Here is a 17,294-nt window from a genome sequence, read left to right as displayed (position 1 = left end):
ACCACAAAACCAGTCATAAGGGTCAGAGTTTTTTTTATTTTTTATTGAGATTTATACATCAGCTGAATAAATGAGCTTTACATCAATGTATGGTTTGTTAGCACAGGATAATATCTGGCCAAGATACAGCTATGAAAAACTAGAATCGGAGGTTGCAAAAAAATCTAAATATTGAGGAAAATCACCTTTAAAATTGTTCAAATGAAGTTCTTAGCAATGCATATTACTAATCAAAAATCAAGTTTTAATATATTTACGGTAGGAAATGTACAAAATATTTTCATGGAACATGAACTTAATATCCTAATGAATTTTGGCTATTTCTACAAATGTAGCCGTGCTACTTAAGACTACTTAAGGTTTTGTGGTCCGGGGTCACACACATAAACATTTCTCCGATTTTCTCCTTCTCTGTGTTTTTGGTAGCTGAAAGAAACTCATACGGGTTTGGAACGACATGAAGGTTGAATAAGTGATTTTTGTTTTTTAATGTTTTGTTTGAACTGTTCCTTTAAGCAGACGATCAGCACACAAACTCTCATCTTTAAGCGTATGTGAATATAATATGAGGAATCGCTCAGGAGTGATTCTCCATCACTGGATCTCATGAGACGCTTCAGGCAGACAGTAGAGGAGCCGTACAGTACGAAGGACTCCAACACTGACAAATACACACGTGTTTCTACTGAACCAAGTCTGGCTGATCATAATACGTTTGTGGTTTAGACACGGTCTACCTCTGGAGAACTCACAGTGCCAACACAACAAAAACTCTGATGGCAAAGAGTGTCATTTTTATGCTACTTAAATGACACCGTCTCGTATTATTTTGTATAACCAATTTGACAGCTACAAACACGTATCAGACTTTCATGTTTGTTTGAATTGGAATTTTTAAAGTCCGTAAACTGATTTATTCCATATTAATCTGTCAGAATAGTAAATGTTCTTCTACAAGAGATTTTATAGGATTTTTATATTTGTAGTATACTTACACTATCCCTCAAGAGTTTAGAATAAATGTTTTTTAAAGAAGTTTCTTTATATTTGATCAAACATACAGTAAAAATGTGAAATAGTATTAGAATGTAAAACAGCTGCTTTCTTTGTGAATATCTGTTAAACTGTAATTTATTTCTGGGATGCGAAGCTGAATTTTCAGCGTTTTCGGTGTCACATGATCCTTCAGAAATTATTCTAATATGCTGATTTGCTGCTCAACAAACATTTCTGATTATTATCAATGTTGAAAACAGTTGTGCTGCCCCGTATTTTTGTTGAAACTGTGATACATTTTTATTTTTCACGATACACAGTTGAATAGAAAGTTCAAAATTTATTTGAAACAGAAATCGTTTGTAACATAAATGTCTTTACTGTCACTTTTGATAAATTTAAGCCAGATAAAAGTATTAATTATTCTGAGTTTTCACACAAATATTGGGCGATACAAGTGTTTTTAACACTGATAATAATCAGAAATGTTTGTTGAGCAGCAAATCAGCATATTAGAATGATTTCTGAAGAATCATGTGACTGAAGACTGGAGTAATGATGCTGAAAATTCAGCTTTGCATCACAGAAATAAATTACATTTTAACAGATATTCGCATAGAAAACAGCTGTTTTAATTTGTAATATTATTTCACATTTTTACAGTATTTTTGCTCAAATAAAAGCAGCCTTGGTGAGCAGAAGAGACTCTTTCAAAAACATTTTAAAAAACATACTTATTCCAAACTTACGACCAATAGAGCATCTGGTTTAAAAATGTTTTTGTATATATAAATGCAATATAAAATATTTCTATTTGACGCCAGTTTTAGGTATATGACATTACTCCTTTACAACATTTTCCACCAGTCAGTGCAGATATTGTTTCAGTTTTAAGTTAATTTAAACCAGATTAACAGGTTGCTTCTTTACAATTCTATTTACTTCACAAAGACTCCAACACTGTATTTTGTTAGAGTATTGCACTATTTGTAAATGTTACTACTCTTGTGTAAATGTTCTGTTGGTGACTAGTAGGTGTTTTTTACTCTGCTAACTAGTGTTAACGTCCAGACTGTAACTAGATATGTTTTCTGTAAGTGTTTATTGAAAGAAAGGAAGATGATTGATCTGTGAAGAGATTTAATAAATGTTAATGTGAATGAAAATACAGAAACAGTCGATGAAAGGCACAGCGGTCGCTCTTCAGTAGCATGTCAGTATGTTTCACTAGAGATGCACCGATGGGACGTTTCTCAGCTGATAACCGATTATTCAGAATGATATCTGCCGATACCTACAGCTTGAATCTCTTCTAATCAGTTCTCTAGGGATGCACCGAGTTTACAGAACTGGTCGGAAGAGACTCGGTGCATCCCTAGTCTTCATGTGTACGTGCGTGTCTTGCGGTGTATCTTCTGGTGCGTGCGCAGGTTGCTCTGCTGCGAGAAGTTCTTGCCGCAGGTTGCGCAGCGGAAGGGTTTTTCTCCGGTGTGAATGCGCTGGTGCATCTGCAGGTGACTGAAGCGGTCGAAACTTTTCCCGCAGAACGAACAGATGAACCACTTCTCATGCACCGCTTCTCTCCGGTGCGCCGCTGTAGCAAATGCACGTCTGTCTGCGCAGCTGCGGTTTACGTTCTCATCTGGAAACGTTCGGATGAGGTCTGGTTCTGTCCTGTCGGTCCATGAGTTGTGGTTAACGGACTCAAAGCTGAGGTTGTTTAAAGTTTGTCTAGCAGTGATGGATGAGCTGCTTTCCGCAGATGCGTATGCGCATGCGTCTGCGTTTGCAGGCATCTGCGAGCAGTGTGAATCTGCTGTAGGTTCTGTGTTGTCCTGCCGGTCCGAAACTGTGATTTCAGATGGGAAGCTCTGCTTCATCTCCACCTCCAGCAGTCCACCGAAGTCTTCCTCGCTGTGAGGAGCGTCGAGGTCTTCGGCGAGCTGCACATCCTCTCTGTCTGCGCAGGTGATCTGTGTGTGTGTTTCTGCACTGGTATGAAGCTCTGGATCAGTGTTTGTCTGGTTGGAGTGTAGATTTCTATCATGATGAAGATGAAAAGCAGGTTTCTGAATGGGACACCCTGCAGATAAACCAGAAAACACACTGAAAACAAACTGAAATCTCCAATCAGTCGCAGATCATTCAGCAGTAGGAAACCAGATCAAATTCCTAAATGTTTTTAACTGGCTAACAATTTTTGGTTCCCAAAATGTTCCCAGAACATTAGATTTTGGTTCCCAGAATGTTATTTTTTTTTATGGTTTGTTTTTGGTTAGCCAGGAAAGTTTTCTTTACGTTTCTTTACGGTTTGTAGAACGTTCCCAGAATGTTAATCTAACATTCCCAGACTGGTTTTTAGAACATTATTCTAACATTCCCCTAACATTAATGTAACATTCCCAGAAAGTCAAATTTTGTTCCCAGAAAGATAAGTTGTTGTTGTTGTTGTTGTTTTTTTTTTTTTTTTTTTAAAGAACATTACTATAACATTCCCAGAATGTTACTTTTTGATTTGTAGAACATTCCCAGAATGATAATCTAACATTCCCAGAACATTATATTACTATAATGTTCCCAGAATGTTAGTTTTTGGTTTTTAGAACATTAACCTAACATTCCCAGAATGTGTTTGGTTTGGTTTGGTTTGTAGAACGTTCCCAGAAAGTTAATCTCACATTCACAGACTGGTTTTTAGAACATTATTCTAACATTCCCCTAACGGTAATATACCTTTCCCAGAACATTTTGTTTGTTTGTTTGTTGTTAGAATGTTATTCTAATGTTCCCCTAACATTAATACATTAATTAATTAATTCACAGAAAGTTAGGTTTTTTTTTTTTTTTTAATATTGTTACTATAACATTCCCAGAACGTTACTTTTTGGTTCCCAGAATGTTTGTTTTTGGTTTTTAGAACGTTATTATAACGTCCCCAGAATGTTACTTTTTGATTTGTAGAACATTCCCAGAATGATAATCTAACATTCCCAGAACATTACATTACGTTAATGTTCTCGGAATGTGAGATTTTGGTTCCCAGAATGTTAGTTTTAAGTTTTTAGATAATTATTCTAACATTCACCTAATGTTAATATAACATTCCCAGAATGTTTGTTTTTGGTTCCCAGAAAGTGGTTTTTAGAACGTTATTCTAATATTCCCCTGATGTTATTTTAACATTCCCTTAACGTTAATATAATGTTCCCAGAACATTAGTTTTTGGTTTATAGAATATTAATATAACGTCCCCAGAACGTTATTTTTTTGTTTGTAGAACATTCCCAGAATGATAATCCAACGTTCCCAGAACGTTTTTGGTTTTTAGAATGTTATTTTAACATTTCCCTAACATTAATATAACATACCCAGAATGTTTATTTTTGGTTCCCAGAATGTTCATTTTTGGTTTTTAGAACGTTAATATAACATCTCCAAAACGTTAGTTTTTAGAACGTTATTCTAACATTCCCCTAATGGTAATATACCTTTCCCAGAACGTTATTTTTTTGTTTGTTTGTTTTTAGAACGTTATTCTAACGTTCCCCTAACATTAATATAACATTCCCAGAAAGTTAGGTTGTTTGTTTTTTTTTTTTTTTTTTTTTGTTTTAAGAATGTTACTATAACATTCCCAGAATGTTCATTTTTGGTTTTTAGAACATTAATATAACATCTCCAAAACGTTAGTTTTTAGAACGTTATTCTAACATTCCCGTAACCTTATTATAACGTTCCCAGAACGTTAGATTTTGGTTTTTAGAACGTTCCCATAATGATAATCTAACATTGCCAGAAAGTTATTTTTTGGCTTTTAGAACGTTATTCTAACGTTAATCGCATCCAGAATGAAAGTTTGTGTTGCATAACGTGTGTGTAGTCTGTATATTTATTTCTATATATAAATATACACACATACATGCATATAAATATGAATACACATATACATGTAAATATTTCTTAAATATATACATGTATGTTTGTGTATTTATACATACAGATATACACCGCACACGCACATATATCATGTAAACAAACTTATTTTGGACGCGATTAATCGATTTGACAGCACTGTTTTTTAGATTATTAAAATTAAGAGATTGAAAAAAGGATCATGTAAAGTATAAAAGCAGTGGCAAGTCATTCAGCAGTAGAAAACCAGCTTAAATACCTAAATGTTCTTAACTGGTTTCATAAGAGTGACGCTGGTTTAACTGCTCAAGGTGGTTATTGTAGAAAGTATTGTCCAGTGCAGCCATGATGAATGAGTGACTAACAAGAAAGCAGCTAAAGCGCACTTGTTGACTGTTCAGTGAGGTGAACTGGTGAATGTTGTGTACCCGTGCTGCTGGCTGTGGTGACGCGCTGTAAGAGTCTCTCCAGCGCCGAGACTCTGCTCTTCATCGCGCCGATCTGCGCGTCTCTCTGTCGGATCTGCAGCTTCATCAGCATCAGTCCGTCCTCGTGTAGCTGCAGGATCTCCGACACCGCGGACTCCAGCACCGACTTCAGTTTGCTCTCAAACACGGCGCTGCTGCTGCTGCTGCTGTTTGACATTTTCCCTTCTGAAAGTGTTTAAATCATCGCTCTGTCAAAGTCTGAGTGAATTTAATCCTGTAATGTCACAAACTGCGGACAATAACACTTCCGCCTTCAGCAGCAGCGGCGACCGTAAAGACCGGAAGAGAAGGGCGGCGGCAAAAACTTTATTTAGTGGTCCTCAAAATCTCCAAAACGACAACAACAAAACACTCAAAATCGTGACCTGTCAGACTGATGGTAATTGTTTAATACACTCAGATTTGAAAGGTTTTATAGATACGTGATTATGTTCTAGAAGTGACAAATACAGTAAAACGATTAATTAAAAAATAAGATTGGAAAAAGCTAATTGTTTTTTAAAATATGTAACCATTGACCACAAAACCAGTTTTAAGTACAGATTTTTGTTTTATGCCAAAATCATTAGGATATTAGGTCAAGGTCATGTTCCATTAAGATATATGTAAATTTCCTACCGTAAATATATCAAAACGTAATTTTTAATTAGTAATATGCATTGCTAGGAACTTTATTTGGACAACTTTAAAGGCGATTTTCTCCATGTTTTGATTTTTTTGAACCCTCATTCTAGGTTTTCAATGTATCTCCCAAAAATCCTAACAATTTTTGTCCTATCCTAACAAACCATGCATCAATGGAAAACTTATTTATTCAGCTTTCAGAAGATATATGCATCTCATTAAAAATGTAAATATTTTTATGGGCATTCCTAGAAAAAAAAAAAAAAAAATATATATATATATATATATATATATATATATACACTACCGTTCAAAAGTTTGGGGTCAGTAAGACTTGTAATAGTCTTTAAAGAAGTCTCTTATGCTCATCAAGGCTGCATTTATTTGATTAAAAATATAGAAAAAAACAGTAATATTGCAAAATGTTTTTACAATATAAAATAAAATTTTTATTTTAACACTTTAAAATAGAATTTATTCCTGAGATGAAAAGCTGAATTTTTATCAGCTGTTACTCCAGTCTTAAGTGTCACATGATCCTTCAGAAATCATTCTAATATGCAGATATATTATTAGAATGATCAATGTTGGATAATATCAACAGTTGTGCTGCCAAATATTTTTTGGAACCTGTGATTTTTTTTTTTTTTTTTTTTTTTTTTTTTTTTTTTTCAGGATTCTTTCATGAATAACAAGTTTAGAAAGTACAGTGTTTATTCAAAATATAAATATTTTATAACAATGTAAATTATTTATTATTAACTTTTAATAAACTTTTAATTATTAACTTAATACATCCTTGGTGAATAAAAGTATTAATTTCTTAAAAAAAAAAAAAACAATAAAAAGAAAAGAAACAAAAATGTACTGACCCCAAACTTTTGAACGGTAGTGTGTATATATATATATATATGTGTGTGTTTAAAATGTTATTTTAATTTTGTCTTAACGTTTCATTTATGGATTGATGTAATTAAATGGATATGAAACACGGTTTTTTCTTAGTTTTGTTTTTATAACTGTACTGATTTAATGGTTTCAATTCGTGAAATGATTCACGAACCCGCTCCGAAGTTCCGATCTGAATCAAATGATTCGCGATCCGCGCTCCGAAGTCCCGATCCGAGTAATTATTCGCGCACCATCATTTCAGAACAGGACTCGAAACGCCGATCGCGAATCATTCAATTCGCGAAACGATTCACAAACCCGCGATCCAATCAAATGATTCGCGATACGCGAAGTTCAGATATAAATCAAATCGAGATACTATATATATATATATTCAATACTACTTCGGGCAGATAGGGCGGATAGTATGCACATTGGGACGCAGGGCAAGTCTGAATCAAATGATTCGCGATCCGATTGGAGCGCTTTGAAAAAGTGAATCATTTTGCGACGCAATGGTTAAATTGATTCTGCGTTTCGAAAAACTTCACCCACCACTATACGTGCTTTTTAAAATCGTTACAAGCGATGCTGAAATTCAAAAATAATTGGCTCTTTTAATTTGATCTGTTTTATTGCTAATGAATAGCTTGAAATGAATGATCGATGTCCCGAGTTCGAATCAATCGGAGCAGCTCCAGCGTAAATGACTCGGTTGATGAATTTATTCGGTTCATCTGTTCCTCTTTTCGCGTCTTCATCTCGCTAGTTTTATGACATTAATTGTAATTAGCGAGAAAAGTATTATTTTTCTTAATTGTGTGAATTTTGCGTGAAAAGATATTAAAGATACATATAAAAATTAAACACTTTCTTTATACATACATTGTCTTTTTTTAATAATTAAAGCACTTTTCAAGTACCTCTTCAGAAATATAGATATTTTCAAGGTTTTTAAAATAAAAAGAGTCAAATGTAAGTACTTCAAGAACTTTAAGCACCTTGTACAAACCCTGTTTTTAATTATTTAACAAATTGCTTAAAATGTATTCTTTATTAAGTTCTTTATTTTGTTAAAATATGCATAATTCAAAGATAATTTAATGTAATATACTTTTTTATATATATAGTTTGATTTTATACGTGACAGTCATTTTTTATATTGAGAACTTTTTTTGAATATATATATATATATATATATATATATATATATATATATATATATATATATGGTAATGTGCAGTGTAATATTTAATGGAAAGTAATCCAAGTAGAAAACCACAGGTCATAATTTAGCTGTCATTTTTATATTGAGAATGAATGAATGAATTTATTTTTAGATATTAGATATTATTATTATTAGATATTAAAGACACAAAACACACTGTCAGATATCAGTGTTTTAATTTAGTCAGATTAATTAAACATATCTGCTGATAATTTAACTTTAACTGGAAAAAAAGCATTACTATTATAAAATATATTTAAAAACCCCTTATTTTACTATTTCTAATTTTCAATTTGATGTACTAAAATAACAACAACAAAAAAACCCTGAAAATAGCTGAAATAAAAAATTAAAAAAATAAAAATGTATACAAAAAAACCTACATAGGCAAATTAAAAAATAAATACATAAATCTAATAAAATGACAAAAAAAAAAAAAAAACTAACATTTTAAATAAAAAATAAAACAGAAAAAATAGAATAGTTTCTTAGTGATACTAAAACAACACTGAATGTTCATGACATTCACAGTCATTAGATATTAAAGATGCATAAACAAAATTAAACACTTATTTTATAGATACATTGTCTTTCAATAATTCAAGCACTTTTCAAAGCACCTCTTCAGGAATATTGCTAGTTTCGAGGGCATTTTCTAGGCCTTACGTTTAAAAAAAGTTAAATTTAAGTACTTTAAGTACTTTAAGCACCTTGTATGACCCGTCTAACTCTCCAGAGAAGAACAAACCATAACAGTTGAACCACTTTTTAGCATTTGTTTTATTTAACCATGCAGAAAATCATAAATAAACTGCACAAAAAACACATAAATCGATACAATCTACAAACAAAATATGAAAATACACTTTGAAAGTGTAAAAAGTACATCTAAAAATGCGACGTTAACATAACAAAAAAGTTCCAGATGTAATCCTCAGTGAATCAGCAGATGTGCCGCTGTCAGCTGTGATGATCCCAAGCGCCCGAGTGCGTCCTCTGGTGCGATTTGAGACTGGAGCGCTGCGTGAAGCGTTTCCCGCACTGGCCGCACTGGTACGGCTTCTCTCCGCTGTGCACCACGGCGTGCCGGATCAGGTTGCAGTGTTTGGTGAAGCTGCGGCCGCACTGAGCGCAGGCGAAGGGCTTCTCGCCCGTGTGACTGCGCAGATGCTCCTTCAGCTGACTGAACCGACTGAAGCTCTTCTCGCAGAACGAGCAGCTGAAACGCTTCTCCGCGTCCACACTCGAGCGCCAGCGAGTCCGGAGACGGCGGACGCTCGCGGGCGGCCCGTGAACCGTGTCGACTACAGCACTCATCATTTGATCGTTTGCATTGATCTGTTCAGGCTCATACAGCTCCATCTGTGTCTCCACAGGATGCAGAGTGTTTCTGGACATTTCTGTGCTGAAGACGGTCGTGTTTTGTGACATCGGAAACGTCCGTTCTGTGTTTTCCACCTGGATCTCGGCACTTGTTTCGGGGACCGCAGTCCACAGCTGTGCAAACCTCAGATGAACTCTCGGCTCCTCATCGTCCTTCTCAGCTTTAACCTGAAGTCCCAAAACGTTTAGACGCTCTTCTTCACGTTTCTCTCGCTCTGCGTGCGTCTGTGAATGAGTGAAATGTGTGTTTTGGATCTCTGAAGCTCCTAACGGTGGTTTTTGGTTCTCCATGTTCTCCTGAGCTTGGATCTGCTGGATGTTCTGCTCCTCATGATCGAAGAGACAATTCCCTGTGTTTTAAAGTGGAAAGCAGACTTTTTAGAGCAGTTATTACGAAATCAATATATTTTAAAGACTATACACAACACTTCAATTAAGCATGTTGCAATTAAATAAAAATGCATTTTAGTTAAATGCAGATTGAATGCAATTACTTGCATTCAGTGTTTTTGTTCTGTCAAATCTGGACTCATCTAAAATGTAGTTTTCTAGTGTTAGATGTGATCGTACCTCCTGCGCCGCTGCCTGATTCCTGTTCCTGTTGCTCTTGTTTGATCGCTGGAGCTCCGATTCCCTCCTCCAGTGAACAGACGGTCTACAAAACACACCGTCAGATATCAGTGTTTTAATTTAGTCCGATTAATCAAACACATCTGCTGATAATTTAACTTTAACTGGAAAAAAAAACCTTATTACTATTATAAAATATATATATAAAAAAATTATTTTACTATTTCTAACTTTCAATTTGATGTACTATAATAACAAACAAAAAAAACCCTGAAAATTACCTAATAGAAAATAGCTGAAATAAAAATATATACAAAAAAACTACACAGGCATATTAAAAAAAATCCATAAATCTACTTAAAAACTTAAAAAAAAACTTAAACTTAAAAAAAAAAAAACTAATTCAAAATATTATTAAAAATAGAATATTTTCTCAGTGATACTAAAATAACACTGAATTTCCATGACATTCACGGTCATTTATGGTAACAGCATAAGGATTTCTAAAAATCATATAAGAAATAATTTTTTAAGATACAACCTATAACAAAAATAAGTAAATACAAATATACTCTACCAGTCAAAAGTTTTAGAACAGTAAGATTTTTTTTGATGTTTTTAAAGAAGTCTCACCAAGCCTGCATTTATTTGATCCAGCAAAAACAGTAAAATTTTAAAATATTTTTACTATTCAAAATAACTGTTTTCTATTTGAATATATTTTAAAATTTAATTTATTCCTGCGATTTCAAAGCTGATTTTTTAACATCATTACTCCAGTCTTTAGTGTCACATGATCCTTCAGAAATCATTCTAATATTCTGATAATATTTGCTGCTCAAAAACCATTTATTATTATTATTATTATTATTATTATTATGTTGAAAACAGCTAAGTAGATTTTTTTCAGGTTTCTTTGATGAATAGAAAGTTCAGAAGTACAGCATTTATGTGAAATAAAAATATTTTGTAACATTATAAATGTCTTTATCATCACTTTTGATACATTTAAAGCATCCTTGCTAAATAAAAAGTATCAATTTCTGTCATTTCTCTCCAAAAAAACAAAAATAAAGAAATGATACAGACTCTAAGCTTTTGGAATGGTATAGTGTATAATGTTACAAAAGCTTTTTAATTCAGATAAATGCTGATCTTTGGATCTTTCTATTCATCAAAGAATCATAAAACAAAATGTACTCAACTGTTTTAAATACTGATAATAATGATAATAATAAAAATGTTTGTTGAGCAGCAAATCAGCATATTAGAATGATTTCTGAAGGATCATGTGACACTAAAGACGCTAAAAATTCAGTTTTGATCACAGAAATAAATTACATTTTAAAATATATTCACACTGAAAACTCTTATTTTAAGTAGTAAAAATATTTCACAATTTTACAGTTTTGCTGTACTTTGGACCAAAACAATTCAGGCTTGGTGAGCAGAAGAGATTTCTTTAAAATACATTAAAAATCTTACTGTTCAAAAACTTTTGACTGGCGGTGTGTGTGTGTGTATATATGGGATAATGGGATAATATGAGAAAGCTGATCTGAATGTCAGTGTGAGTCTGTGTTCGTCACCTGTTGGATGTTGTGCGTCTGATCTGGATTCTGGTCTTGATCTCTGATCGCAGCTGCGTCGGCGTCTCTCAGCGTCTTGAAGGGTGTAGGAAAGCGTTCTGACGTTCCACACATCCACACTGAAACACATCCAACACATGCACCATTACACATCTGCTATCCTCTTTAATCAATTCACAATCCTACTGGAATTTATGTGTTTTATTACATGCAGATCTGTCAGTTTGCATCAGAATCCTTCAGAACTGGTTACAAATGATTAGAAAGTCCAGTTGTTATTTATGTAACATTAGTTTTTAATCATTTCTTACTATAGATTATGTGCTAGTTGTTATCTTATGGTCCCATGGTAGAAGTAGGATGCCATTCTTTGCAGTACTTTTGTAAATACCGTGGTATTACTATAGTACTTGTGTGTAAGCGCACTGATGGTGACCTCTGACCTCTCCTCCTGCCCCGTCCCTTGACCCTCCTCAGCTCGCTGTCCATAATCACGCATTTCCTCTTGAGAGCATCGATGTCCTTCCGGCTGCGGCTCAGTTCCAGTCGGATGACCGCGCAGCTCTCCTCCACTCGCCGGTTGATCTCCGCTACCGCCGCTTTGGCGACAATGTCCATGATGGACACGAGCTGCGCCTGGAACGAGCAGTACGACATGATCTCCAATCAAAATCCCTGGCTTTATAAATCAGAAAATGTTCAATTCCGAGTATACTTCGAAAATACACCCTAATGAACTAGATCGACGCGTCCAGCTGTTTAAAAATCCACATATTTCCTCAAAGAAACCGAATAAATGGATAAGACAGAATGACAACAAGAATGACAGGGCGATGACAGAGTGGGCGGGGTTTAGCGGCTAGGAAATAATTATGCTTTTTTAAATACTCTTTTTTTTTTCTTTTAATTTCGTGTATCACCACTGATAACCGTTTAAAACCCACTGATGCATTCAAGGAGTCCAAATAAACTGATTAGAAAAACAAACGAAATGACGATGACTGAATGGGCGGGGTTTAGCGGCCTGGAAATAATAATGTTTTTGTTAAATTACTAATTTGTTTATTTTAAGTGCGTATTTAAGCACTTTTATCTGTTTTAAATCCACGTATTTTCTCAAAGAAATCGAATAAACTAAAAGACTGACAGCGAAAATGACATTACAGTGACAGAGTGGGCGGGGTTTAGCGGCTAGGAAATAATTATGCTTTTTTAAATACTCTTTTTTTTTTTTTTTAATTTCGTGTATCACCATTGATAACTGTTTAAAACCCACAAATGTATTCAAGGAGTCCGAATAAACTGATTAGAAAAACAAACGAAATGACGATGACTGAATGGGCGGGGTTTAGCGGCATGGAAATAATATATATTTTTTTAAATTACTAATTTGTTTATTTTAAGTGCGTATTTAAGCACTTTTATCTGTTTTAAATCCACGTAATTTCTCAAAGAAATCGAATAAACTAAAAGACTGACAGCAAAAAGTACATTACAATGACAGAGTGGGCGGAGTTTGGCAGCTAGGAAAAAATTATGCTTTTTTAATTACTAATTTTTTTATTTTAATTTCATATATCACCATTGATAACTGTTTAAAACCTACAAATGTATTCAAGGAGTCCGAATAAACTGATTAGAAAAACAAACTAAATGCCGATGACTGAATGGGCGGGGTTTAGCGGCCTGGAAAAATAATGTTTTTGTTAAATTACTAATTTGTTTATTTTAAGTGTGTATTTAAGCACTTTTATCTGTTTTAAATCCACGTAATTTCTCAAAGAAGTCGAATAAACTAAAAGACTGACAGCGAAAATGACATTACAATGACAGAGTGGGCGGGGTTTGGCGGCCAGGAAATAATTATACATACAAATTTTTAATTCTTACGTATTTTTGTTGTTTAATTGCATATTTTAAATTAAATGTATATTAGTTTGTAAGCTGTCAGTGGTGTTTTTATATATGTGTAAATATTATGCAGAGCGCTGCGGAAGCGTCAGTGGTCACGTGATACGTGGTCGTCATAAATCATTCAGTCGCTTGTGTTGGAAAACTAGTTAATAAAGATTGCTGTTGTGGATTTTAATTAAGTCTTTTACTTTAATATATATAATCGTCACATTGTACAAATCTCTGAAATAAAACAAAAAACGTCCTCAGATTTGAATGCGTATCAATGGAGAATCAGCGTTCTGGGCCGCACAGCGCCTCCTGGCGGAAAACACCACAAAAGAGTCGCTTCCGGACACGATACCGTAAATATACTAGAATGAGAAAAGGTCGATCGGTTTTCAATGCCACCACAAATCTTATTGAACATAGATGTGCTCTTGTGAATTACGTTTTATGTCAAAGGTCAATTATTTCGTGTACAAACAAGAATACATGAAAACTGTGACCTTACGAAAATGCATATTACCTTTTCAGACTATCATGGCACTGCCATCTTTTTGTGAAATACCTTGTTTTTATTTCAACATACCATGTTTTTGGATGTACACACTATTGTGCTACCTTTGAATGCTTTGATATACTTTGTATAAGATAAATCCCATGGTTTATGGATATGGTAATCATTCAGTATCATGGTGTATATGTATATTTGAAAGTACTGATGTTTTTGGACTTGTTATCATAGAAACACTCATTTTTGTTTTGTTTTTCAACTTGGCACAATGGCAATGTCATGTTTTCTTGGACATTTACCATGCTATTCTCTGAACCTTGGAGTAACATGAAAATACCACAGTGTATGGATATGGTAATCATTCAGTACCATGGTATATATGTATATGTAAGTAAGTACTTTTGATTTTTTGGATATAGCACCATATAAATACTTATTTTTGTGCTTTCAGCATGTTGCAGTGGAAACATCATGACATCATGTTTTCTGGGACATTTACCATGCTATTTTCTGAACTACCATGGAATGCCATGACAATACCACAGTATATGGACATGGTATTCATTCAGTACCATGTTATATATGTATACTTAAAAGTACTATTGTTTTTTTTGGACATGGTACCATAGAAACACTTGTTTTACCACATGATACAATGGAAATGCCAGGTTCTCTTGGACATTTACCATGTTAGGACAATGCTATTCTTTGATGTACCCTGAAATACCATGAAAATAACATGAATATGGTAATCATTCGATATCACCTTGTTCTGCTCTAGCTTGTGCATTAATTTAGATCATACATTTGTATGAATGTTGTTGGCTTTTATGACAAATCGCATGTGGTTTTCCTCATTTGCAAAATGATTTGGATAAAAACATCTGCTAAATGCAAAAATGTGAAAGTAATCATAGTATATAACAAAGCACTATTGACATAGTACCATAGAAATAGCTATTTTGGTTGATTTTGTTTTGTTTTACCACATGATACAATGGAAATGTCATATTTTCCTAGACATTTGCCATTTTTGTCTTTGACGTACCATGGAATACCATGAAAATACCATAGTATATGGATATGGTAATCATTTAGTACCATGGTATATATGTATATTTAAAAGTACTATTGTTTGTTTTGGACATGGTACCATAGCAACACTTGTTTTCTTTTGTTTTACCACATGATGCAATGATAATGCCATGTTTTTGAACATTTATCATGTTAAGACAATGTTATTCTTTGAAGCATCCTGGAATACCATGAAAATACCATGGTAAGTGAATATGGCAATCATTCAATATTACCATGTTTTGCTCAAGCTTATGCATTAATATAGTTTACACACTTGTATAATATGAAGGCTGTTGGTTTTTATGACAAATCACATGTGATTTTCCTCATTTGCAAAATGATTTGGATAAAAACATCTGCTAAATGCATAAATGTAAAAGTAATCATAGTATATATCAAAGTACTACTGACATAGAAATACCTATTTTGGTTGGTTTTATTTTGCTTTACCACATAATACAGTGGAAATGCCATGTTTTCTTAGACATTTGCCATGTTAGAATAATGTTTTTCTTTGAACTACCCTGGAATACCATGAAAATACCATAGTGTATGGATATGGTACCATAGAAATACTCATTTTTGTTTTGTTTTTCAACATGGCCCAATGGTAATGCCATGTTTTCTTGAAAATTGGCCATGCTATTCTGTGAACTACCTTGGAATACCATGAAAATACCAATGTGTATGGATATGGTAACCTTTTAGTACCATGGTATAAATGTATATTTAGACGTACTATTGTTTTTTGTAGGAATGGTACCGTAGAAATACTCGTTTTTGTTTTGGTTTACCACATGATACAGAGGAAATGTCATGTTTTCTTGAAAATTGGCCATGCTATTCTGTGAACTACCATGGAATACCATGACAATACCACAGTATATGGACATGGTAATAGTTCAGTACAATGGTATAAATGTATATTTAAAAGTACTATTGTTTGTTTTGGACATGGTACCATAGAAACACTCATTTTTGTTTTGTTTTACCACACGATACAATGGTAACGCCATGTTTTTTTGAACATTTACCATGTTAGGACAATGCTGTTCTTTGATGTACCCTGGAATACCATGAAAATACCATAGTATATGGATATGGTAGTCATTCAGTGCCATGGTATATATGTATATTTAAAAGTACTGTTGTTTTTTTTTTTGGACGTGGTACCATAGAAATACAAATTTTTGTTTAGTTTTACCACGGTACAGAGGAAATGTCATGTTTTCTTAGACATTTGCCATGTTTTCCTTGGAATACCATGACAATACCATAGTATATGGACACGGTTATAGTTAAGTACCATGGTATAAATGTATATTTAAAAGTACTATTGTTTTTTTGGACAAATTACCGTGGAAACACTCATTTTTGTTTAGTTTTACCACATGATACAATGGTAATGCCATGTTTTTTTGAACATTTACCATGTTAGGACAATGCTGTTCTTTGAAGTTCCCTGGAATACCATGAAAATACCATGGCAAGTGAATATGGCAATCATTCAATATCACCATGTTTTGCTCAAGCTTATGCATTAATATAGTTCATACACTTGTATACTATGAATATTGTTGGTTTTTATGACAAATCTAGTGTGAAAAATGCATAAATGTAAAAATAATCATAGTATATGTCAAAGTACTCCTGTTTTTTGGACATGGTATGATAAAAACACCTGCTTTTGTTTGTTTTCTTTGTTTTTTCAGCAAGGTACAATGGAAATGGCATGTTTTCTTGAACATTTACCATGTTAGGACAATGCTGTTCTTTGAAATACCCTGGAGTACCATGAAAATACCATTGCAAGTGTTTTTGCTGTAGCTTATGTATTAATTTGTATACTAAGAAAATGATTGGCCTTTATGACAAACTGCATGTGATTTTTCTCATTTGCAAAAAATTGCAAAAAGTCTTTTGCATCTGCTAAATGCGTATATGTAAAAGTAATCACAGTTATATCAAAGTGCTGAGGTGTTTTTCACAGTTTTGTGTCCTGATGTCCAATATCTAGGCTGGGAAATAGCACGGCATATTGGCCTGATGTTTCTAATATGAAGCAGTAACGCAGATGGATGAAGGCAGACACCAGGCAGAGGCTGAGATAAAGGCGTATATTAGAA

At 33.7% G+C, this 17,294-nt stretch overlaps 1 protein-coding gene across 1 annotated transcript; it reads right to left on the bottom strand.

Moving 5' to 3' along the window:
- Window positions 1–1,976: 1,976 nt before the first annotated feature.
- On the bottom strand, window positions 1,977–12,525 carry LOC127182078 (zinc finger protein 189). The gene is made up of 6 exons (XM_051137189.1): window positions 12,125–12,525; window positions 11,682–11,800; window positions 10,093–10,177; window positions 9,102–9,872; window positions 5,337–5,558; window positions 1,977–3,079 (listed from the first exon to the last, which is right to left on the bottom strand). The coding sequence occupies exons 1-6, from the start codon at window positions 12,336–12,338 to the stop codon at window positions 2,379–2,381; spliced, it is 2,112 nt and encodes a 703-aa protein (XP_050993146.1). The 5' UTR covers window positions 12,339–12,525; the 3' UTR covers window positions 1,977–2,378.
- Between the last annotated feature and the right edge of the window lie 4,769 nt (window positions 12,526–17,294).

Source organism: Labeo rohita, chromosome 2 (assembly GCF_022985175.1).
Source record: "Labeo rohita strain BAU-BD-2019 chromosome 2, IGBB_LRoh.1.0, whole genome shotgun sequence".
Lineage (NCBI taxonomy): Eukaryota > Metazoa > Chordata > Actinopteri > Cypriniformes > Cyprinidae > Labeo > Labeo rohita.
Note: the sequence above shows the minus strand (reverse complement) of the source record. Positions and strands in the feature narration are given on the sequence as shown.

Excerpts from the sequence above, each read along its gene's own strand:
- LOC127182078 (XM_051137189.1), bottom strand. The coding sequence starts at position 12,338 with ATGTCGTACTGCTCGTTCCAGGCGCAGCTCGTGTCCATCATGGACATT. Across the intron at positions 11,801-12,124 it reads GGGACGGGGCAGGAGGAGAG|TGTGGATGTGTGGAACGTCA; the intron begins GTCAGAGGTCAC and ends GATGTGTTTCAG. Across the intron at positions 3,080-5,336 it reads CACCACAGCCAGCAGCACGG|GGTGTCCCATTCAGAAACCT; the intron begins GTACACAACATT and ends GTTTATCTGCAG.